The 26,308-nt window shown below is 40.8% G+C and overlaps 1 protein-coding gene across 21 annotated transcripts in view; it reads right to left on the reverse strand.

Moving 5' to 3' along the window:
* SRPK2 (SRSF protein kinase 2) overlaps window positions 1–26,308 on the reverse strand; it is a 341,198-nt gene that overhangs the window by 14,957 nt on the left and 299,933 nt on the right. For 17 of the 21 annotated variants that reach the window (XM_077159835.1, XM_077159426.1, XM_077160292.1 and 14 more), the window contains 5 exons: window positions 24,694–24,794; window positions 24,480–24,587; window positions 5,181–5,250; window positions 4,518–4,610; window positions 4,055–4,147 (listed from right to left, as the gene is read on the reverse strand). In XM_077159835.1, the coding sequence (XP_077015950.1) occupies window positions 4,055–4,147; window positions 4,518–4,610; window positions 5,181–5,250; window positions 24,480–24,587; window positions 24,694–24,794 (465 nt within the window). Of the gene's footprint in view, window positions 1–3,878; window positions 4,024–4,054; window positions 4,148–4,517; window positions 4,611–5,180; window positions 5,251–24,479; window positions 24,588–24,693; window positions 24,795–26,308 lie in introns of all 21 variants that reach the window. The other 4 variants (XM_077160531.1, XM_077160750.1, XR_013175857.1 and 1 more) reach the window with 3 other exon arrangements.

Genomic DNA, 26,308 nt, shown 5'->3' on the forward strand with positions numbered 1-26,308 from the left:
ACAGGGACACACACGAGAAGAAAGAGGCATTAATGCCTGGTCAGACATTACAGGAGGACAGCCCCAGGCCAGGTGGGACTGAGCTTTTTGCTCATCAAGGCTTCCATCAGAAACACAGACTGGATACATGTTCTTATTTTGAATTTAATAAGTCTATATTGAGACAACTCTTTGCCAGGCCCTAATCTAGGCACTAGGAACTCAGCAGTGAACAAAGAAAAAGTCCTTGCTCTCAACAGAGCTTACCTATTAAGGCCCCATCATAAAGAAGAAAAAAACAAACCTTTCATAACTCAGAAGTAATGTTTAAGATTAAATTGTGGTTAAAGCAGTTTATGTTGTAAAATTCTTCAAATTCACAAGCATGAAACTCTTCTTGGTTCTTTCCATAAAGGATCAAGCATGGCTGAGAACAGGCCTGGGTTGACAGATCCACAGCTCATCTCGACGACCACCAAGACAGGGCAGAACTTCAGAGATGCCAGGTCCTTCTTTCCCAACGTTCCTAAAGGTCATACAGGTCCTCAGGACAGCCCAAAAGTTCATAAATTGCTCTAGTGCCCACACTTAGCATTTGTCTACCTTTCCTTTTGTAAATCTGCAATGATCTGAGGAGCTACTGTCACTAACATGAAAAGATGTGAATTCTGTGCCACAAATATAGCCCTTTGGCTACAATGAAGTTTCCTGCCTACTATGACAATCTCAATTGTATCTAAGTAGGTCTTTATCACACATACCTGTACATACCAACATCAAAACTCCATACGAAATAGCTTTCAACTGTGATTTAAGCTAATTCACTACAGTCCTCATTTTTGTCTTTATCAGTTCTGGCACAAATGTATTTTTAGAAGAATTTAAAATGGGTACATTTAAGATCTCACTATTTCCAAAATGTGTATTTACACATTATTTAGGGAGACATGCCAAAACACACTTTTATGCAACAAATCATTCCCTCATCCTAAGGAACATGGTGAAATCTATTTTCATGACAGGTCTTCATTTCAATTATTATTATCCCTGTGACTTCCACAGAAAGAAAAAACCCTAAAGTGACAGCCATTATCTATAGAACTGAAGTCTAAGACCAGCTGCCTCCATGAACAAACTTGACCATGGGGTGCTCAGACCTCACCCCAAATAACTTGCATGACTTCTCTGTCCATCCTTTAGGCCCTTTCTTTTTTTTTTTTTAACTTTTTTTATTGTATAGTATAACATATAAACAAAGCAAAGCAATAAAAAAGCAATAATTTTCAAAGCACTCTTCAACAAGTGGTTAAAGGACAGATCCCAGAATCTGTCATGGGCTGTCATACCATCATCTCATATTTTTCCTTCTAGCTGCTCCAGAATATAGGAGGCTAGAGGGCTTAAATATCTTTTTATCATCACAATCGACTTTTTTTTCCTTCTTTTTTTGGTGAAAAAAACATATATACAAAAAAGCTATAGGGTGGGCCATGGTGGCTCAGCAGGCAGAGTTCTCACCTGCCATACCAGAGACCTGGCTTCGACTCCCAGTGCCTGCCCATGTAAAATAAATAAATAAATAAAAAATATTGTGTCAATATAGTTAAAAAAAATTTTTTTTTAAATAGCTATAAATTTCAAAGCACAGCACCACAATTAGTTGTAGAACATATCTAAGAGTTTGACATGGGTTACAATTCCACAATTTTAGGTTTTTATTTCTAGCTGCTCTAAAATACTGGAGCCTAACAGAGGTAAAAATTTAATGATTCAGCAACCATATTCATTTGTTAAACCCTATCTTCTCTGTATAACTCCACCATCACCTTTGATCTTTCCATACCTCCCATTAGGGTTGTTTGGGCTATGGCCATTCTAAACTTAGGCCCTTCCTTTGGTACTCCCCCCCACCCCCACCCCCTGCCCTGCGTACTGCACGTTTGCTACCCACAGCAATGACTGAAGGAGAGAGACGCAGGGTTCTGCACCCTGTGCAGCTCCTTGTAGGCTCCTCTGGGGAAAGGTAAGAAGAGCCACAATAAAGGGGCCAATTCTACATGCATTCTTGGCTATCTGCTCTCACCATCCAGACTCCTGTGGGGAAAATGAGGTTGTGTGCTATGTTCTGCTCAACTTGTGATCCTTGACAGACACTTGGTTTGGTCCAGGGCCCTCCCTTATCCACCCACTTCCCCTCTGCAGCACACAGGTCAGGGAAGAGGAGGCTGCAGACTCTCGGCCACCCTCTCCACCCCACACAGGGACCATGATGAGGGATGTGCGCTACAAAGCTGGCTGCCAGCCAAGTCCTTCTGGGAGCCAGGCCACCGCCCGCAGGCTCTGAAAATATTTTGAATTTAGAAGAACGGGTATCTCTTGATTAAAATAAACACAATTTCCCCAACCATAATGAATCCCAGACTACAGAGCTTCAACACAGTCACATCACATTTTTGGGAAGTTTTCTAGGGACCCTGGTTCGCCCTCTTAGTGGCACTGCTGTTTAAAAGTGCCACAATGTACTCCTGCCTGCAACATTTGCTTCAGCAATAATGACAGCTACTACTATTGTGCTCAATGCATAGGCGTCCTCTCAAGCTTTCTTACAACAGCAACACAACCCGAAACTACTCTTACTCGACAGGCTACAGGTCTCTGGGCAGATGGAGGAGCACACTGAAGTTCAGAGAGTGCGTGATGAGCCAGTTTCCCAGCTGACAGGGCCAGACCCAGCTCTATCACAGAACAAAGTGAGAGCCTGAGTGCAACCTGGGCCCACGTGGGGGTTATGGATGGAGGGAACTCTGTACCTTGCTCATGTGACCCAGACTCCCGGACCAGAGTCTCAGAATCAAAAACTAAAGCAGGCTGTAAACTGCTACTAGTTTTCCCCAAAATTTATTTTCCTGTGATCAGTCCTTAAAAGGTAGTAAGAAAAATTTGTTACATATTCCACAAGTTGCTTCACTGGGTGGCCCCAGAGAGCTAAGAGGTGGTCAACACGCCCTGAGTAAGTGGAGTAAGAAGCCCAGAGTGTTGGTCTGTTCAGTTCCTGGATCTCGTGCATGTAACAGGGAAACATAATTTAAAAGATAAAACAAGGACTGGTCAGTTGAACATTACCAAAGTGCATATAATAAAGGATTGTTATAAGAATTCCTTATGTCATAGGAAAATAAAAACTCAAATTGAGTCTCAAATTTGGCTTAAGTAGGAGAGATAGGAAGACTATCTAGGGCTTTCAGAAACGTGTAGAAACTGCATGTTCAGCTCATATAAAAGTTTAGTTAGGGTACTGCAATTTGAAAACTCTAAACTGGAAAAACATGAAATAAGAGGAACAACTTTACTCATCGCAAAAGGATATGGCATAGGAGAAGTGTTCTTTTAAAAAAAAATTCTGTAGTGATTTTGTTTTTGTTTTTGTTTTTCAAACTGAGCACTAACCAGGGACTACACAGGACAGAGAAACAGAGTTCTCTGCCAAGGGAAGACTGACAACTACAGCATCAAAAAAAAAAAAAAAAAATCATGCATGATACACTGTGAGGTAACTCAATAGGAAAGTAGGGCTTGATTTACGAGCATGTGATGTACACAGGGTTTCCAGGCCCACACCCACTACACGAGAACCCCACCCCCAACACCTAATTATTTAATAACTCAGACAGACCAAAAGGGCCCTCAGGGTGTTCTATGACGTTCACTCTCTAGGCCACTTCTGCTCCACTGCAGCAACATTCTGAGTCCATGAGCACCACGGAAAAAAGATAAATCTAACTGGTTTCTAAAAATCATTTAAACTCCTTTTACAAAGACCTGAACGCACAGATTGGTGTTTGGGGTAGAATAGGAGAGAGTTAGGGGAGGGAAAGGATGTTAGGAAGGTCATCTCTTACAAAATTCTTATTCCACAGATACCAGATGTTTCAGGTGTATTTCTTCAGAGTTTTCTTCGGCAGAAATCCCCAGCTGTAAAAGTCTAGAATCTTCTCCATTGCCCAAACACGAATGCACAAATTCTCCTCTTGGGTGAGAACTATGCTGAAAATTAGTGTTGCATAAATACCGTTACCTTTTCTGGTGAAAAACTCCTTGGAATATTTCCCCAACATAGCGTATTTTCGAGGGATTTTCCCCAGCAGTTCAATGATCAATGCTATGTGATCTGCATTGGAAAACATTGCCAGCAAAACAGAAACACACGACAGTTTAATCAGTACACTGCATGCAGACACTGCAATCGCCCGCGCAGACACAAACAGAGAGTGCATCGGACTGGGACAGGCTTTCTCCAGACCAGCCAGAGTCCAGATTTGGAGCTGGGAGGGCACCAGCTGTCAAGGCACTGAAGCAGGGCCCACAAGGACAGGGCCAAATGTGTTCCTCCCGTCAGCTTTTAAATCAGCACAGGAATTCTGCTGGGGTTGCTTTGTGAATTTAGGAGAAATGCCTTTGTCACCATTAATGCTACAATCAACTGATGCTACTCCATTTCTGTCTGCATCGTGGCGCTTTTCAAAAAGAAGAGGTACTACCTCTGCGATTGAAGAATTCCCGAGAATATTTTCCAGATAGAGCAAAGTGCCTTGGGATACTGCCTAGCAGCTCTATGATGTGGGCTATGTGGTCTATGGAGGAGAGAAAAAAAGGATACGGGAATGGGAGGGGCAAGGGGAAGGATGGGATAAAAGAAGAAGGGGAAAAATTGAAATTAGTAAAAAATCAGAAATAGATTCAAATCAACAATGTCTGCAGCACATCCATGCAGAGGCTTCTGGGACTGGCTGGCCTCAGGCACCACCTGCAGCATTACAAACAGTGACTGAGACCCGCACCCCCAGGCCACCCAGCACCACAAGCAAATAAGCATGGAGATGGTCAGGTTTACAGATGCAATTCAAGCTGGAATTACGGTCTGCCCTCTCTCTGGCAGGTGCAGGTGAGCTTTCCTGCCCTGTGGGGACCCAGAGGGAGTGGCACAGTTTAGGACCTTCTGAGGTCCCACAAGTGCAGTCTGTGCCAGGAAGGCTCTCTGCTCATTTTCTGTGACTGAGGGGGCTTCAAACTCAAAGGAAAAACACCTGAATTTGGTGTTTGAAAATCAAAACATGTCTCTATTTTAGTACAAAAGCACTCTACAGAGGTTCAGAGCTCACAGGAGACCCAGACTGAGGTCTTTAGCAGACAGCAATACTCACCTTCATCTCTGGAATAGTCTTCCCCAGAATGCGGTTCAAACAAATAATCCCCGGTTGCCAGCTCAAATGCCTAGGACACAACAGATGACATGCTAAGCACCTCTTAGACACTGGCCCCCAAGGCAGCAATTTTTTCTCCATGTGGAAGAGACCTACATTTTATAAGGCTCTGAATCTAACCAAAAAGTTTCTTAAAGGGCTCAATATGAAAAATTTTCTTTCTTCCAAAAAGTTTAAAGAAGCTTCAGAAATATTTTTACAGCTCCTCTGTAATGGGAGTTGTAAGGGCTACGGATTCTCTTCATTTTGCAGGAAGCAAGAATGAACACCTGAGTCGGCTGCACAGGCCTGAGGCCTGGCCTCAGCAACTCCCACACACGGGGTGTGGCGGAATCAGGGTTCCAGTCCCCATTGTTGACCGGGCCCCTTCTGAGCAGATGCTGCTGCAGTATTTAAGCAAAGAACTTCTCATACACTTAGTAATCACGCGCTATTTTCATCATCATTTAATTAATCTAACTCAACCAAAGGAAAACCTAGAGCCAAAAATAAAAAAACGCCCTCCTCTCCTGGCCCTTATGAACCAGACCAGAGGAGCTGGCTTCCTGGCTCACCCTCATTTAGCCCCCAGCCAGCTGTGGGGGAGGCCATGTGTCTCCATGTCTGCCAGGCAGTCTACTTCCCTCACTCACAAGAAAAGCTGGGGACCATGAGTTTAATTTGGTACAACATACAAATACAGCAACTGCTGTTGCTCTGTGGGTCAACCCGACTAAAGAAAAACAAACAGAAGGACCTGGATAAACCAAATCCTATTTCTAGCTTCTCCCATGCATAATTCAACTCTAATCAGATGTGGTTGCTCTGAAAGGGGCTCCAGAGCCTGGCACCCTGTTCACAGATGTCTGCGGACCAGGCCTACTCCAATACCCTGTTCCTCTCCAGGAAATGCCCTCCATACTCCTGCCCTCGACGAGACATCACTGAGGAAAGCTCTGCATCAGCCTACCTTTTCTTTATTTCAATGACCAGAGTGCTGGGAGACATCTTAAGAGAATACTCATCTACTTGGGTATGTGCCTATTTCCTAGCACTGTTCTAACAAACCACGACCGGGTGCAGTCAGCCTAGGACCACATCTTTTCACTATTTTTTTTTTTTTAAGTTGTGAACCAGCAGGAAGAAGCAGGGAGGTAAGATTGCTACCAACTGCCCCTACAATGAACACTAGACCCTGACTCAGAATTCCTGTTATGAATCAGACCTCAGTCTGAGTATAAAAATCAAGGGTTAAATCTCTGACTGCAGGTGCAGGAAGACACAACTCTTCAAGTCCTCACTGGGACCTCTCCCTTTTACCCACCACACAAGTAAGACAGCTGGGCCAATCCCATCAAATTGGGGTAGAAAAACCTCACATGTGGCAGCAATCCGAGGGAAATGACTTGCTTCTAGACTCAATGGCCAAGGGAGTCTTTCTAGCCTAGAAAGCGACCAGTTCTATACCTTAAAAGCCAAGAAAAAAATCTGAAAACACTAATGAAAGAAAACAAGACCTGGGAAACCTCTTGGATAGAAGTTGCAACTACAGCCTCAGCGGTTCATTAAATCTCACATCACCCAGGTTGCTGGGGAACAAACCGCCTGGCACCGTGAGCTCCCTTGCTGCTTGGAGGTGGCCCGGGGAGGTCCAGCAGTCAGATGGGAACTACCTCAATATGTCCAAGGACAGCTACTCCCAGGTGGCTGAGCCAACAATCAGAGAAAGGAACACAAAAATATTCTCAGAAATCCAAAGGCAAGCGGATCTGTAGCTCTCACCCCACCACAGCTCTGAAGACTGTTGAAGAGCTTTCCTAAGCGGAAGGCCAGAAAAGACCTTCGATTTCAGAGGGGCAAACAGGGAGCACAAGGTTTGGACGGCCTTTATCTAGAAATGACCTAAAACTAAGTCCTTGGACTCTTTGCTCACTCTTTTTTTTTTTTTTTTTAACTTTTTTTATTAATTAAAAAAATTAACAAACAAAACATTAAGAGATCATTCCATTCTACATATACAATCGGTAATTCTTAACATCATCACATAGTTGCATATTCATCATTTCTTAGAACATTTGCATCAATTTAGAAAAAGAAATAAAAAGACAACAGAAAAAGAAATAAAACGATAACAGAGAAAAAAAGATTATACATACCATACCCTTTACCCCTCGCTTTCATATACCACTAGCATTTCAAACTAAATTTATTTTAACATTTGTTCCCCCTATTATTTATTTTTATTCCATATGTTCTACTCTTCTGCTGATATAGTAGTTAAAAGGAGCATCAGACACAAGGTTTTCACAACCACACAGTCATATTGCGAAAGCTATATCATTATACAGTGATCTTCAAGAAACATGGCTACTGAACACAGCTCTACATTTTCAGGCAGTTCCCTCCAACCTCTCCACTACATCTTGAACAACAAGGTGATATCTACTTAATGCATAAGAATAACCTCCAGGATAACCTCTCAACTCTGTTTGGAATCTCTCAGCCATTGACACTTAGTCTCATTTCACTCTTCCCCCTTTGGTCGAGAAGGTTCTCTCAATCCCCTGATGTTAATTCTCAGCTCATTCTAGGGTTTTTCTCAGTTCCTTGATGCTGAGTCTCAGCTCATTCCAGGATCCCCATCCCACGTTGCCAGGAAGGTCCACACCCCTGGGAGTCATGTCCCACGCAGAGAGGGGGAGGGTGGTGAGACTGCTTGTAGTGTTGGCTGGAGAGAGAGGCCACATCTGAGCAACAAAAGAGGCTCTCCTGGGGGTGACTCTTAGGCCTAAATTTTAAGTAGACTTGACCTATCCTTTGTGGGGTTAAGTTTCATGTGAACAAACCCCAAGACTGGGGGCTCAGCCTATAGCTTTGGTTGTCCACACTGCTTGTGAGAATATCAAGAATTCAACTTGGGGAAGTTGAATTTCTCCCCACTCTCACCATTCCCCGAAGGGGGCTTGCAAATACTTTTCCAGTCACTGATCAAATCACTCTGGGATTCATCAGGGCATCACTCTGGACAAACCAACAAAATCTCATGTGCTACCTGAGATTCCAAGTACTTACGACATTCAATCAAACTACATGAGTTATATTAGGAAATGCTCTAGTCAAAATATAAATTTTATAACAAATAAACATTTTTTGCTTTAGTCTCACACATAAGGTGACATTTTAAAGTATTAATTATCATCTATTTTCAACACCCTGCAATAATGACATTCCTTTGTTCTTCCTCAGGCAAAACCATTTCTTAAATTTGTACATTGTACATTTCACTATTATTATACACCCTAGGCATTCCTAGATTATACCATCTTGATCTTTACCATCTATCTTTCTTTATGATTTCATTTATATCCCCAGTCCTCCTCCCTCTATCATTCTCACATGCAGGTTCATTCAGTGTTTTAACATAATTACATTACTGTTAGGTAGTATTGTGCTGTCCATATCTGAGATTTTATATTCAGTCCTGTTGCACAATCTGTATCCCTTCAGCTCCAATCACCCAATATCTCACCCTATTTCTATCTCCTGATGGTCTCTGTTACCAAGGAAATATTCTAAGTTTATTCACTAACGTCAGTTCATATCAGTGAAACCATACAGTATTTGTCCTTTTGTTTCTGGCTAATCACACTCAGCATAATGTCCTTAAGGTCCATTCATGTTGTTACATACTTCATAACTTTATTCTGCCTTACAGCTGCATAATATTCCATCTTATGTAAATGTCGCAGTTTGTTTAGTCAACTGTCTGTTGATGGACATTTTGGCTGTTTCCATCACTTGGTAATTGTTAATAATGCTGCTATAAACATGTAAATGTCCAGTTGTGTCCTTGGCCTCGTGACCTTTGAGTAGAGACAGCATATACATGGGTCCTGTTTTTTTAAACCATTCTGCCAGACTATGTCTTTTGATTGGAGAGTTTAATCCATTAACATTCAGTGTTATTACTGTATGGGTAGTACTTTCTTCTACTATTTTGCCTTCTGGATTTTATATGTCATATCTAATTTTCCTTCCTTTTACCTTTACTCATAGTCTTCCTTTCTACACTTTTCTCCACACCTCTCTCTTCTGTCTTCGTATCTGTCTCTAGTGTTCCCTTTAGTATTTCTTGCAGAGCTGGTCTCTTGGTCACAAATTCTCTCAGTGATTTTTTGTCTGAAAATGTTTTCATTTCTCCCTCATTTTTGAAGGACAATTTTGCTGGATATAGAATTCTTGGTTGGCAGTTTTTCTCTTTTAATAATTTAAATATATTATCCCACTGTCTTCTCGCCTCCATGGTTTCTGCTGAGAAATCTGCGCATAGTCTTATTGGGCTTCCCTTGTATGTGATGGATTGCTTTTCTCTTGCTGCTTTCAAGATCCTCTCTTTCTCTTTGACCTTCGACATTGTGATTATTAAATGTCTTGGAGTATGTCTATTTGGATCTGTTCTCTTTGGGGTACGCTGCACTTCTTGGATCTGTAATTTTAAGTCTTTCATAAGAGTTGGGAAATTTTCAGTGATAATTTCCTCCATTAGTTTTTCTCCTCCTTTTCCATTCTCTTCTCCTTCTGGGACACCCACAACACGTATATTCATGTGCTTCATATTGTCTTTCAATTCCCTGAGTCCCTGCTCATATTTTTCCATTTTTTTCCCTATAGTTTCTATTTCTTGTTGGATTTCAGATATTCTGTCCTCCGGTTCATTAATCCTATGTTCTGCCTCTCGAAATCTACCATTGTAGGTTTCCATTGTTTTTTTCATCTCTTCTACTGTGTCTTTCATTCCCATAAGTTCTGTGATTTGTTTTTTCAGACTTTCAGTTTCTTCTTTTTGTTCCTTCCTTGCCTTTTTTATATCCTCCCTCAATTCATTGATTTGGTTTTTGATGAGGTTTTCCATGTCTGTTCGTATATTCTGAATTAGTTGTTTCAGCTCCTGTATGTCATTTGAATTGTTGGTTTGTTCCTTTGACTGGGCCATATCTTCAATTTCCTTAGTGTGATTTGTTGTTTTTTGCTGGCGTCTAGGCATTTAATTACCTTAATTAGTTTATTTTGGAGATTGCTTTCACTTCTTTTATCTAGGGTTTTCTTGCTGGATGAATTTGTTATCTATCTGTTCTTTGACATTCTGTTCAGCTTTATCTGAACCTTTAGCTTAGGTTTTGTTTAACAGAGGAGAATTTTTCAGTTCTTGTTTTCTTGTTTCTTGCCCTGCTTGTGTGGTACCTTTCCCCCACACACACTTAGGAGGGTCTGCTTAGATATTATAGACCCCAGCCAGATTTTCCCAGACCAAACTGGCCTCCTATCAGGAGGAAAGAGTCACCTGCGTCGGTTTTCCCAGAGCATGAGACCCAGCAGGTTGAAAGACTTTCCTGTGAAGTCTCTGGACTCTGTTTTTCTTATCCTGCCCAGTATGTGGCGCTTGTCTGACTGCAGGTCCCACCAGCGTAAGATGATGCGGTACCTTTAACTTTGGCTGGGGGTCTGTTGGAGTCAGAGGAGAGGTTGTAGGCTGGTTTTAATGGCTTCAAATTACCAAGCCCTGGTGTCTGAATTCCTTGATGGAGGGATTCCACCTGGGTGGGCCTTCACCCCTCCCCTGGGGAAGGCACAGGCTCCAAATAGGCCCCCAAAAGACCTCACTTCTGCCTATGCCTGGGGTAGTTGCAGCCTGAAAAGTCCCCTGCCGCCGTATCCAGAGGCAGTTAAGCCTTTGTAGATACACAGCCACAAAAACCTGTTTCCTTCTTTTTTTCCCCCCTTTTTCTGTCAGTCCTGCCCCCTTGGTGCCAGGGCAAAAATGAGCAACCTCCGCTTTGATCGGGTTCACCTAAGCTGGGGGCCTATTTTTAGCAGTCAGAATTTGTTAATTAGTTCCACAATTGGCGTTTGATTGTGCCCAGTCACTGCTGCTGGTAAAGTCCTTTCCTTTCCCCTCTGGGAAGCGGCCTGTGGGGGAGGGGCGCTGGCCACCGCAGCTTTGGGAACTCACAGTTTTGGGGGGTGCTCGCAGCCGGCCCAGCTGGTCCAGACTGGGGTACGCTGTGTGTCTAGTCACTGACGTGGCCCCAGGAGCTGTTCTGTACTGTTTCTGGTTATTTAGCAGTTGTTCTGGAGGACGAACTAAAACGCACACGTTGTTAAGCTGCCATCTTGACATGGAACCCTGCTCACTCTTCTTAATTTTTGAAAATATTCCAATCTGGTTGTATATATTTCTTACAACCTAACACTGAAATATGTCACCAGAATATTCTTTAAAAGATCATTATGATTAGCACCCATATATTTTCAGTGGACCACCTGATTCAAAGAATCCTTTCAATGAAATGATTTAAAAAAAAAAAAAAAGTAAGACGCATGATGGAGGCTCCCTTGTAATGTTATCTAATTCTGGTTCTCTGGAAAGTGACTGGCTTTTCTTAACAAATATGACATGCACAACAGTACAGATGCACATAACAATGAAAACTTTTCCCTTTTTACTTTACAACATGCTTTTATGTTGTCATCTATGAAAACATGAAAGATTATTTCCCTCAGTTCACTTCCAATACAATCTTTATTTTTATTTATTTGTAATACTTGGGAACCTTGATTCTAAGCAATGTGTCCTCTGCACTAGGCCTGATCATCCTGGGGGTCTTCCTCTGAACCAAACTCTGTTCTTTAGTTTGTGGGAGACCAGATATCTCTCCTGAACTACCCTTCAATGCCCAGATACCCCAATTCAAGAAATAGGGTCATGGTATCTGTTCATGATTGGTCCAGCACAGAAGAATTTGGTAAATTTACCAGGCTGCTTTTTCTTGTTTCTATGCGCTGACCATGACTCACCATGGGTCCATAAAAAAATTACCTAGCCAGGGACTCCGACACAACTGCAGAAGACCAAAGGTTCAAGGCCACAGAGAGTTTATAGGTTACATACATATATGGAGGGGACCCAAAGCTCAAGAAATGGAAAATAGATTCCTTCTTCAGCTACAGAACCTACGGCTCTTCTCCCCTACAACACTGAAGGTTCTCATTAGGGAACAAGGTTACCCAGCCAGCACACACAGACTTCACTGCCATCTGAGTCTCTCTAAAATTTCTAAGATTTGATGCTATTTATAAAACTCAAAGGACTCTAGGCTTTACCACTAAGAACAATCTGTATTTTTATTACAGCTTTGTATTATGAAGTAGAATTTCATATTCCATTAATTTTTAAACTTCCAGAAAAGGGTAGGGGGAGCACTCTGCCTCATCTTTATCAGGTTCTATCAGCCATGATCTTAAGGGGCTGGGGAAGGAATGAGAAGGCTTGTAACCTTCCTGGAAGATCACCCTTATGCTACCCAACTCATTTTTGAAAACTCATAAGCAGTCCTAGAAGCACTGTGGGAGCTTACACAAAATCCCAGAGCGGGTAGTGGAAAGGCGGCAGGCTAAAAGGAAACAGCGTGAAGCCCTTTCCTTACAGGTCTGTTACTGACATTCATGCCACTCTTTGCAATGGTAGCATTCAACAAGTTGGCAGGACAGGGAATTGATGCGGAGGGAAACAACGTTCTTCAGTGGGAGGCATGACAGTAACTTGATATAAAACGGTAGTGGCGGCTATACCATTACTTCACTACATCTTTGATCCTGTCCTAATTTTCTAGTTATACCATCCAAATTTAACACCCAAAATTAGAGGCACAGGGTTTCACAGTTGAAAGCGTTCTTAGTGTCTAATTCAGGGCAGCTCTGATCCATAGCCTTCTGTGGTGCTGGGGATAAGTAAGGTCTGACCTCACCACATCCTCAAATGGTAGGTTTCTCCCCTGCGGCATCAACTGCTGAAAGTGTTCCCTTTCTACTGACCTAAACTTGCCCTTCCAATGCTCTCCTCTGCCTCATTCTGCCTTCTGGAATCACACAGAACAAGCCAAATTCCCTCCCCCCCACAGAAGTCTCTAAATTCAAAGTAACTATCACATGTCCACCTATCTTTTTAACCATTCTTTCCTATACCAAGCCAAGGCAGGAACACGCGCTGACATTCACTGAAAAAGTTAAAACATTTTTTTAAAATTATTATTATCTATAACTTAGGTAGATAGTTTGATTGAACACCATAAGTATTTGGAGTCTCAGGTAGGACATGAGATTTTGTTAGTTTGTCCAGAGTGATGCCCCGATGAATCCCAGAGTGATTCAATCAGTGAGTGGAAAAGTATTTGCAAAGCCCCCTTCGGGGAATGGTGAGAATGAGGAGAAATGCAACTTCCCCACGTTGAAGTCCTTGACATTCTCACAAGCAGTGTGGACAACCAAAGCTATAGGCTGAGCCCCCAGTCTTGGGGTTTGTTCATATGAAACTTAAACCCACAAAGGATAGGTCAAGTCTACTTAAAATTTAGGCCTAAGAGTCACCCCCAAGACAGCCTCTTTTGTTGCTCAGATGTGGCCTCTCTCTCCAGCCAGCACAACAAGCAATCTCATCACCCTCCCCCTGTCTACGTGGGACATGATTCTCAGGGGTGTAAACCTTCCTGGCAATGTGGGAGAGAAATCCTAGAATGAGCTGAGACTCAACATCAAGGAATTGAGAAAAACCCTAGAATGAGCTGAGACTTAGCATCACCAAATTGAGAAAACCTTCTCGACCAAAAGGGGGAAGAGTGAAACGAGACAAAGTGTCAATGGCTGAGAGATTCCAAACAGAGTCAAGAGGTTATCCTGGAGGTTATTCTTATGCATTAAGTAGATATCATCTTGTTATTCAAGATGTAATGGAGAGGCTGGAAGGAACTGCCTGAAAATGTAGGGCTATGTTCCAGTGGCCATGTTTCTTGAGGATGACTGAATAATGATATAGCTGTCACAACATGACTGTGTGATGGTGAAAACCTTGTGTCTGATGCTCCTTTTATCTACCTTGTCAAGAAACAAGTAGAACATATGGAATAAAAATAAATAATGGGGGAACAAATGTTAAAATAAATTTAGTTTGAAATGCTAATGATAAATGAAAGTGAGGCGTAAGGAGTATGGTATGTATAATCTTTTTTTCTATTATTGTTTTATTTCTTTTTCTGTTGTTTTTTATTTCTTTTTCTGAATTGATGCAAATATTCTAAGAAATGATGAATACGCAACTATGTGATGATATTGAGAATTACTGAATATATATGTAGAAAGGAATTACATGTTAATGTTTTTGTTTGTTCTTAATTTTTTAAATTAATAAATAAATTTTTAAAAATTATCATTATCAAGTACTATATGTCAGAGCACAAAGGAATAGAAAGACACAGTGTTACAGATCTATCTGGCCCTATCTGTTGCCTCATATCATGCTAGCTTAAAGGACAAGCAACACTATTTTTCATATTGTATCTGGCACTATCTGGTAGATGCAATGCTTCTACATTAGCATTAAAAGGCACAAAATATAGGAAACTCAATTAAATTGTTATATTCAGCTTAGAATAAGACAGACAATAACTATCTTATCTACTTTGCATCACTTTTTTAGTAAGAAGTGCCAACACTTACATGCATTTAAATATGAGGTAAATTTGAGTAAAAAGAATATGAAGTGGGAAAAGCATGAAAAATCAATGTCACCCTTTCCAATATAGGAACTACAAAGTAAAGCCCATTAAAAATCCAAGAAGTGCTGCTGACAGTGGCTTACAAAAGCCCTTTCATGTTCATCTTTCCATGGTATGAGTCAACAATAACAGGGGGAGAGTTTGACATAAGTAAACTTGTGACACACAAAACTGGCAGCAAAAACTGATATGCCACATGGGCAAAGAAGAGGCATCCTGGCATTATGGGAGATCAGGCCTAGATGGTGACTTAGCGAGGTGTGGGATTTAGTTCGTCCTCCAGAGCAGCTAGTAAACAGTGAAGAACAGTACAGAACAACTGTCGGGGCTATGTCAGTGACCGGTCACACAGCATATCCCAGTCTGGAACAGTTGGACTGGTTGCGAGCCCCCCCCCAGAACTGTGAGTTCCCTGAACCATGGCAGCCGGCATCTCTCCCCCCGAGGCTGCTTCCCAGAGTGGAAAGGAAAGAGAAATTACCAGCAGCAGGAGCTGAGAACAACCAAGCTCCAATTGTGGAATTAATTAACAAATTCTGACTAATAAAAATAGGCCTCAGTTGAACATCGAGTCAAAGCGGAGGTTGCTGGCTTCTGCCCCAGTGCAAAGGGGACAGGGCAGATGGAAAAAGAAAAAAGAAACAGAGGTTTTTTGTTTCTGAAGGTATACAAAACAACATACCAACTTAAGCTCTTGATTGGCAAACCCAAGAAATTGAGGTCCTGCTCTGAAAATGATTTTTCTCTCTCTTTTTTGTAGCTGTGTTTCTATGGCTTGACTACTCTTTGAATACAACTCCAAGGCTTCTCTGGCTCCAACTGCCCCAGGCATAGGCAGAATTAAGCTTGTTTGAGTATTCGTCTGGAGACTGTGCCTTCCATGGGAGAGGGGTGGAGCAAAAGTGAGGTGGATTCCCTCCCTCAAGGAATTCAGACCCCAGGGTCTGGAGAAGTGAAGCAATGAAAACCAGGCTATAACCTCTCATCGGTCTCAAACATGTCCCCAGCAGACTTCAGAGAGTCTGCTGGAGTTAAATGTACCATCATCACCTTATGCTGATGGGAACCACAGGCAGAAAAACGCCAGATACTGGGCAGGATAGGAAAAATGCAAAGTCCAGAGGATTTATAGGAAAGCCTTTCAATCTGTTGTGTCTGGCCGTCAGGGAAAACTGATGCAGGTGACTCTTTCCTCCTGAGAGGACACTAGTTTGGTCTGGGAAAATCTGGCTGGTGTCTATAACACCTGAGTAGACTCTCCTAAGGCGGGGGTGGGGGGGTGGGGTGGGAAGGAACCAAATAGGCAGGGCAAGAAACAAGAAAACAAGAAGTGAAAAACTGTGATCTGTTAAACAAAACCTAAGTTAGAGGTTCAGAATAAGCTGAATTGAATGTCAAAGAACAGAAAGACAAGAAAGTCATCAGCAAGAAAATCCTAGTTGAAAAAAGTGAAAACAATCTCCAGAATAAACTAATTAAGGTAATTATGCCTAAACGCCAGCAAAAAACCCAAAATCATACTAGGAAAATTGAAGATATGGCCCAGTCAAAGGAAAAAACCAACAATTCAAATGAGATTCAGGAGCTGAAACGATTAATACAGAATGTTTGAACAGTCATGGAAAACCTCATCAGAAATCAAATCAATGAATTGAGGGAGGAAAAAGAAGACAAGGAATGAACAAAAAGAAATTGAAAGTCTGAAAAAAAATCGCAGAACTTATGGGAATGAAAGGCACAGTAGAAGAGATGGGGAAAAAAACAATAGAAACCTACATTGTCCGACTTCAAAAATCTGACAAAAGACAGGATTAGTGAACTGGAGGACAGGACACCTGAAATCCAACAAGCAAAAGAAAATATATGGAAAAACATGAGCAGGGACTCAGGGAATTGAATGACAACATAAAGCTCATGAATATAGGTACTTTGGGTGTCTCCGAATGAGAAGAGAAGGGAAAAGGAAGAGAAAAATTAATGGAGAAAATTATCACTGAAAATTTCCCAACTCTTATGAAAGATTTAAAATTACAGATCCAAGAAGTGCAGTGTACCCCAAACAGAATAGATCCAAATAGACATAGTCCAAGACACTTACTAATCAGAATGTAAGATGCCAAAGAGAAAGAGAAGATCCTGAAAGCAGCAAGAGAAAAGCAATCCATCACATACAAGGGAAGCCCAATAAGACTATATGTAGATTTCTCAGCAAAACCATGGAGGCGGGAAGACAGTGAGATGATATAATTAAACTACTAAAAGAGAAAAACTGCCAACCCCAAATTTTATATCCAGCAAAATTGTCCTTCAAAAATGAGGGATAAATTAAAATATTTTCAGACAAAAAATCACTGAGAGAATTTGTGACCAAGAGACCGGATGTGCAAGAAATACTACAGGGAGCACCAGAGACCGATAGGAAAAGACAGGAGAGACAGGTGTGGAGAATAGTGTAGAAATAAAGACTATTAGTAAAGGTAAAAAGAAGAAAAATTAGATATGACATATAAAATCTAAAAGGCAAGATGGTAGAAGGAATTACTGCCCATATAGTAATAACACTAAATGTTAATGGATTAATTTCCCAATCAAAAGATACAGACTGGCAAATGGATTAAAAACAGGACCCATCTATATGCTGTCTACAGAAAACACATCTCAGACCCAAGGATAAACATAAGTAGAAAGCGAAAGGTTGGGAAAAGATACTTCATGCAAATAACAATCAGAAAAGCTACTAATAGCCAACAAATTAGACTTCAAATATAAAACAGTTAAAAGAGACAAAGTCACTATGTATTAATAAAAGGAACAATTCAACAAGAAGACATAACAATTATATTTATACATCAAACCAGGACGCTCCAAAATATATGAGGCAAACACTCAAAAAAGAAATAGGCATATCTACCATAATAGTTGGAGACTTCAATTCCCCACTCTCATCAATGGATGACCATCTAGACAGAGATCAATAAAGAAACAGATAATTTGAATACTACAATAAATGAGCTAGGCTTAACAGAAATTAAACCCCACAACAGCAGGATACACCTTTTTCTCAAGTACTCATGGATGATTCTCAAGGATAGCCCATATGCTGGGTCACAAAGCCAGTGTCAATAAATTTAAAAAGATTGAAATCACACAAAACACTTTCTCAGATCATAAAGGAATGAAGTTGGAAATCAATAATGGGCAAAGTGCCGGAAAATTCACAAATATATGGAGGCTTAACAACACGCTCTTAAACAACCAGTGCGTCTAGAAAGAAATTACAAGAGAAATCACTAAATATCTCGAGGAAAATGAAAACACAACATATCAAAACTTATGGGATGCAGCAAAGGCAGTGCTAAGAGGGAAATTTATTGCCCTAAATGTCTATCTCAAAAGAGAAGAGCAAAAATAGAGGAATTAACTGCCCACTAAGAACAGCAAACTAACCCCAAAGCAAGCAAAAGGAAAGAAATAATGAAGATTAGAACAGAAATAAATGAAATCGAGAACATGAAAACAATCGAGAAAATCAACAAAACCAGAAGTTGGTTCTATGAGAAAATCAATAAGATTGATGGACCCTTAACAAGGTTGACAAAAAGAAGAGAAACGATGTAAATAAACAAAATCAGAACTGGAAAAGGAGACATAACCACTGACCCCACAGAAATAAAAGAAGTAATGAGAGGATACTATGAACAACTTTATGCTAATAAACTTGACAATGTAGATGAAATGGACAACTTCCTAGAAAGGCATGAACAACCAACATTGACTCAAGAAGAAATAGATGACCTCAACAAACCAATCACAAGTAAAGAAACTGAATCAGTCATTAAGAAGCTCCCCAAAAAGAAAAGTCCAGGACCAGATGGCTTCACATGTGAATTCTACCAAACATTCAAGAAAGAAACAGTTCCAATCCTACTCAAATTCTTCAAAAAATTGAATAGATGAGAAACCTTCCTAACTCATTCTACGAAGCCAACATCACCCTCATGACAAAGCCAGACAAAGATATTACAGGAAAACTACAGATCAATCTCTCTAATGAATACAGACGCAAAAATCCTCACCAAAATTCTTGCAAATCGAATCTAGTAGCACATTGAAAGAATTATGCACCATCGCAGGTATGCACGGATTCATCCCAGGTATGCACAGATGGCTCAACATTAGAAAATCAATTAATATAATATACCATATCAACAAATCTCAACAGAAAAACCACATGATCATCTCGTTGATGCAGAAAAGGCATGTGACAAAATTCAACATCCTTTCCTGTTGAAAACACTTCAAAGGATAAGAATCGAAGGGAACTTCCTCAACATGATAAAGGGAATATATGAAAAAACCACAGCTAGTGTCATGGTCAGGTTCACGTGTCAACTTGGCCAAGTGGTGGTACCTGTTTGCCTGGTTGGGCAAGTGTTGGCCTGTCTGTTGCAATGAGGACATTTCATAGAATTAAATCATGATCATGTCAGCTGCATCCACAGCTGATTACATTTGTCATCAGCCAAAGGGGAGTGTCTTCTGCAATGAGTAATGCTTAATCTGATCACTGGAAGCCTTTTAAGGAGGATTAAGAAGAGGTAGGCTCTTCTTGCGTCAGCTGGCGAGCCTCTCCTGTGGAGTTTGTCCAGATCCTCCATCAGAATAACCGGCTTCACAGCCTGCCCTGTGGATTTTGGACTCTGTGTTCCTGTGGTCATGTGAGACACTTTCATAAATGTTACATCTGCGAGTGTTCCCTGTTGATTCTGTTTCTCTAGAGAACCCTAACTAATACAGCAAGCATCATCCTCAATGGGGAAAAACTGAAAACTTTCCCTCTAAGATCAGGAACAAGACAAGGATGTCCACTATCACCATTGTTATTCAACACTGTGTTCGAAGTTCTAGCCAGAGCAGTTAGACAAGAAAAAGAAATACAAGGCATCAAAACTGGAAAGAAAGAAGTAAAACTCTCAACGTCTGCAGATGATATGATACTGTATGTCAAAACCCCGAAAAATCCACAGCAAAACTACTAGAGCTAATAATCGAGTACAGCAAAGTGGCAGGTTACAAGGTCAACACTCAAAAATCTGTAGTGTTTCTATATACTAGTAATGAACAATCTGAGGGGGAAATCAAGAAAAAAGTTCCAGTTACAATTGCAACCAAAAGAATAAAATATTTAGAAATAAATTTAACTAAAGAGACATAAGACCTATACAAAGAAAATTACAAGAAACTGCTAAAAGAAATCACAGAAGATCTAAACAAATGGAAGGGCACACCGTGCTCATGGATTGGAAGACTAAATATAGTTAAGATGGCAATTCTACCTAAATTGATTCACAGATTCACTGGAATAACAATTAAAATTCAAAAACTTACTTTTCAGAAATAGAAAAACCAATAACCAAATTTATCTGGAAGGGCAGGGTGCCCCGAATAGCTAAAAGTATTCTGAGAAAGAAAAATGAAGTCGGAGATCTCATGCTACCTGACTTTAAGGCATATTATGAAGCTACAGTGGTCAAAACAGCATGGTACTGCATTAAAGATAGATACACTGACCAATGGAAACAAATAGAGTGTCAGATATAGATCCTCTCATCTATGGCCAGTTGATATTTGATAAGGCAGTCAAGCCAAATCACCTGGGACAGAACAGTCTCTTCAATAAATGGTGCCTACAGAACTGAATATCCACATGCAAAAGAACGAAAGAGGATCCATATCTCACACCCTATACAAAAATTAATTCAAAATGTATGTGGTAGTTAGATTCAGGTGTCAATTTGGCTAGGTGAAGTTGTCTAGTTTTATTGCTGTGGACATGAGCCCATGGCACCTGAACCCCATCTGTTGCTCATTACATCTGCAGTCAGCTAGGAGGCATGCCTGCTGCAATGAATGATGGTTGATTTAACAGGCTGGTGCTTAAATGAGAGAGCTCAAGGTAGCACAGCCAAAGCAGGTCAGCATACCTCATCTCAGCACTCACAGCTCAGACCATGCCTTTGGAGATGCAGAAAGGAATCACCCCAGGGAAAGTTGTTGGAACCCAGAGGCCTGGAGAGAAGGCCAGCAGAGATCACCCTGTGCCTTCCCATGTAAGCAAGAACCTCAGTGGAAAGTTAGCTGCCTTTCCTCTGAAGAACTAATGAAATAAATCCTCATTTATTAAAAGCCAATTCATCTCTGTTGTGTTACATTCCAGCAGCTCGCAAACTAGAACATGGATCAAAGATCTAAACATTAGATCTAAGACCATAAAACTTTTAGAAGAAAATGCAGGGAAATATCTTGTAAATCTTATAATAGGAGGCAGTTTCCTAGACCTTACGCCCAAAGCACGAGTGCTGAAGAAATAAATAAATAAATCGGAACTCCTCAAAATTAAACACCTTTGTGCATCAAAGAACTTCATCAAGAATGTAAAAAGACAGCCTACACAATTGGAGACAATATTTGGAAACGACATCTCAGATAAAGGTCTAGTATCTAGAATATATGAAGAGATTGTTCAACTCAACAACAAAAAGACAAACAACCCAATTACAAAATGGGCAAAAGATATGAACACATGTTTCTCAGAAGAGGAACTATAAATGGCAAAAAGGCATATGAAAATGCTCAACTTCCCTGGCTATTAGGGAAATGCAAATCAAAACCACAATGAGAAATCATTTCAAACCCAGAAGAATGGCCATTATCAATAAAACAGAAACCAACGAGTGCTGGAGAGGATATGGAGAAAGAGGCACATTTATCCACTGTTGGTGGCAATGTCAAAAATGGTATAACCGCTGAGGAAGGCAGTTTAGCGGCTCCTCAGGAAGCTAAGTATAGAACTGCCATATGTTCTGGCAATACCATTACTAGGTATCTACTCAGAGGACATGAGGGCAAGGACACAAATGGACATTTGCACACCAATGTTTACAGCAGCATTATGTACAACTGCCAAGAGATGGAAACAGCCTAAATGTCCATCAACAGATGAGCTGTGGTATATACATACAATGGAATATCACACAGCTATAAGTTAGAATAAAGTTATGAAGTAGGTAACAGCATGGATGGACCTTAAGGACGTTATGCTGAGTGAGATTACCCAGAAACAAAAGGACAAATACTGTATGGTCTCACTCATATGAACTGACATTAGTGAATAAACTTGGAAAACTTCAGTTGGTAAGAGAGACCATCAGGAGATAGAAACTGGGTAGATATTGGGTAACTGGAACTGAAGGGATACAGATTGTACAACAGGACTGATTATAAAAATTCAGAAATGGACAGCACACTACTACCTAATCATAACACAATAATGTTAGAACACTGAATGAAGCTGAATGTGAGAATGATAAAGGGAGGAGGCCTGGGGGCATAAATAAATCTGAAGGAAAGATAGACAATAAAGACTGAGATGGTATAATCTAGGAATGCCTAGAGTGTACAATGATAGTGAGTAAATGTACAAATTTAAAAATGTTTTTGCATGAGGAAGAACAAAGGAATGTCAATACCACAGGGTGTTGAAAATAGATGGTAATTAATATTTTAAAAGTTTAACTTATGTGTGAGACTAAAGCAAAAAATGTTTATTTCATACAAAATTTATATTTTGACTAGTGTATTTCCTAATGTAACTTATGTAGAGAGCTTAATTCAACACCATAGTACATGGAAACTTGAGTAGGACATGAGATTTTGCAGGTTTGTCCAGAATGCTGCCCCGATAAATTCCAGACTAAACAGTGAATAAAAAAGTATTTGCACAGTCCCTTGGGGGAATGGTGAGAAGGGGAAAATTTAACTTCCTCAAGTGGAGAATTCTTGATATTCTCACAAGCAGTGGGGACAACCAAAGCAATAGGTTAAGACCCCAATCTTGGGGTTTGTTCATATGACACTTATCCCTGCAAAGGATAGACTAAGCCTACTTACAATTAGGCCTAAGAGACACCCCCACAGAACCTCTTTTGTTGCTCAGATGTAGCCTCTCTCTCTCTCAGCCAATATGACAAGCAAACTCACTGTCCTTCCCCTCTCTATGTGGGACATGATTCCCAGGGGTGTGGACATTCCTGGCAACGTGGGACAGAAATCCTAGAATGAGCTGGGACTCAGCATCAAGGGATTGAGAAAACCTTCTTGAACAAAAGGGGGAAGAGTGAAATGAGACCAAATAAAATGTCAATGGCTGAGAGATTCCAAAGAGAGTTGAGAGGTTATCCTGGAGGTTATTCTTATGCATAATACAGATAACACCTTTTTAGTTAAGGTATAATGGAGAGGCTGGAGGGAACTGCCTGAAAATGTAGAGCTGTGTTCCAGTAGCCATGTTTCTTGAAGATCACTGTATAATGATATAGCTTTCGCAATATGACTGTGTGGTTGTGAAAACCTTGTGTCTGATGCTCCTTTTATCTACCTTATTGACAGACGAGTAAAACATATGGATTAAAAATAAATAAACAATGGGGGAACAAATGTTAAAATAAATTTAGTAGATTGAAATGCTAGTGATCAATGAAAGGGAGGGATAAGTGATATGGCATGTATGAATTTTTTTTGTTTTCTTTTTATTTCTTTTTCTGAATTGATGCAAATGTTCTAAGAAATGATGATGAATATATAACTATGTTATGATATTGTGAGTTACTGATTACATATGTAGAATGGAATAATCATATGGTAAGAATGTTTGTGTTTTTATGTTTAATAAAAAAAATTTTAAAAAAAGAAAAGTCATCCTGATAACCTGAAGAGAAACATCATCACGTACCTTCTCTATGGGAACAAACTCAGTCAAAGGGAATATATATATGAAGCTACTGATGTCTCTAAAGTGACTATCAGTCCATAACAATAAACCAGGGCATTGTCTAAACACTGGTATGTATAAAGGAAATTCTATATATTCATATATGTGTATATGTATGTGTGTGTGTGTGTGTGTGTTGCTTAGGCAGATTTTTCATGCTTTTCTTACTTCACTTTTTTCCCCCAAATTCTCCTCTAATATTTAAATGAAATATCATGTACATAAGGGTTGACACTTGTCTTCTCACTAAAAAAGTGATGCAGAATAGATAAGATAATTATTGTCTCTTTTTCAAAGTTGAATGAAGGTACAGCAAGAACACCACGTCACTGGCTGACATGTCAGGGGCTGGTGGGAATGGGTCCAAACTTGTAGCTTCAGACAATCTTCCACTGAGGGACCACTATCTCATCTACCTCCACAGCCTGGGTCAAGGGTAAGGCGCCAAGCTCCATATAGCCTGCCATTTTTCAGAACCCACATAAATCACCTGAAGTCGTTTGGTCAGCACAGCTGAGGGTATGAGTGCATTTCTTAGAACTGGGGGTTGTGCAGAGCCTTAAGAAGACAACGTCTTGCATAAAACCAAGCCCAACCCCTCCTCAAAAAAAAAACCAAAACAAACAAAAGAATCCTAAAAACAAAACAGGATATGCCTGAGAATAATTCACAATTCATGACACCCAAGGTAGCAACCTTCTCCTCATCCATCCCACTGTGGAAAACCCCAGTCAGAAAGGCAGACAAAGGTGAGACTCTGCCCCGTCATGGGCATTAAAGGAATGACCCACAATGAAAGAAAATGGCAGAGGCTGCTCTTACCATACATGCCGTACTCCAGATGTCAGCAGGTGTACTATAACCTGCTCCTATTAAAACCTCTATGGATCTATACTGACGCGTCTGGATGTCTTCTGTGAAATGTTTATGCTGCAAGGGAACAGACAGCATTACCACAGAGCAATGCAGACATGACAAGTAAGACTTCTAGCATAAAATGAGGACCAAAACATTTCAGAAAGAAAACTCTACTTACCACCCAACAAGCATTTCCCAGGTCGGCAATTTTAACTCTAATTTTATCTGCATTCCGTGGATCCAGGGGGTTCACCAATAAGTCAGCTGCCCGGGTTTTTGCTGGCATGAGGAAACACAGGAGTTTGTGATTTGAATAAGTGGTCTACATGTGTGAACACAATGTTTGCCAGGTACAGGGTCTCCTTTTCTAGAAAAGTGATGGGATTGATCATTAAGGCCTGGAATCCTATTAGTTTAACTCAATACAATTAAAAATTCTTGTTCACCATCCCTGGAAAACATTCCACAAAAGAAAGCAAATTCAGCTGCCCAAAGGACTCCATGGATACTACCCTACTCTCTCTTTTCCCCCTACCACCCCTAGTTTCCTCCCTTCTAGGTCAGCCCTAGAAATAGCCAGCCCTGCTGTGCTCCCTGCTACCCACATCTCACCTCTTGTACTGTGATGCTGTACCCCAAGTGGGCTGAGCACACATGTCCTTTCATTTAACCCCAAGGGTTAATGGTGGTGGATTAATAAATACAGATAGGGACTAATCTTTTCTGGTTTAGCTTTGGAAGAGGCAAAACTGGAATAGAGGTCTGCTGGGATGCCTGTGTCCTAAGGGCAAATCTCTGCAATCTCATGACCATGTCAAATATCCAGGTCAACTTCTAGAGAGCCCCAACAGCAAGCAGAGGGCCAGAAGACCTGCTCTAACAAGTCCAGACCACAACTGTATTGGTGGAAAGTGACAAAGACAAATGTTTTGGTAAAGGCCCAGAGAGAAAATCCCAAAGTGAGCCACCACCTTCATCATCAAACCTCAATGGACCTACCAGCTCAGATTTCTGGAAAGGATGAAATGTAACCATGGCTTTTATAAGGTAATTCTGAAATACTATTTACAAACTGAACAGAAAAGCCTGCTCAGTATGGAACATTAAGCACCCACTTTGGAGAGCCCTTAGGTTCACTCAAAGCTGGGCACTGTTAAAATAAATTTGACTTCCCTTTGGGTATACTTGTGCTGTGGAACCACCATGTCAAAGGGGACTCCAATCCCCTGGCACAGCTGCATAAGGAAGGCCAAGGCATCGCAGGCGAGGTGCCCAGCATTGAGAGCCCCCCACAAAGGATCAAAGGATGCGGAGAGACTTTCCAGCTCATCTCTTGGCTCTCAGGACCTGTTCTTGAGCTTGTGGATCAACCTGGCCAGTCAGGCTCAGATATCCCTTCCCTGCTCCCTGCTTTATGCCAACTTCTATGCCAAGGATAGGGATCTATTGTGAGGCCTCACCACTGGCCAGGTTTGAGCTGAAGAAAAGAAACAAAGGAACTCAGAAATGATGAGAAAGAAAGCAGCACAGCAATCTGCGAAGAGAAGGTAAAGTGTATATACTGATAATGGGGCTGAGAACAGAGTTCAGGATAAACAGAAATGTTGACTGATGGATAAATGGGCAGCACTAGAAATGACTAGACAAGTCTCTGAATATTTAACCAAGGAGTCAGCACCAAAGAATATGAAATTTGAGGTTTACAGACCTGGGTTCTAAAATTTCAACACCTATTCTTAGAGGCTGAGGTCTCAGGAAAGGATAAATAGGAGGGGATCACCCTGCCTTACCAG

The sequence above is a fragment of the Tamandua tetradactyla genome, chromosome 1, assembly GCF_023851605.1.
Source record: "Tamandua tetradactyla isolate mTamTet1 chromosome 1, mTamTet1.pri, whole genome shotgun sequence".
NCBI lineage: Eukaryota > Metazoa > Chordata > Mammalia > Pilosa > Myrmecophagidae > Tamandua > Tamandua tetradactyla.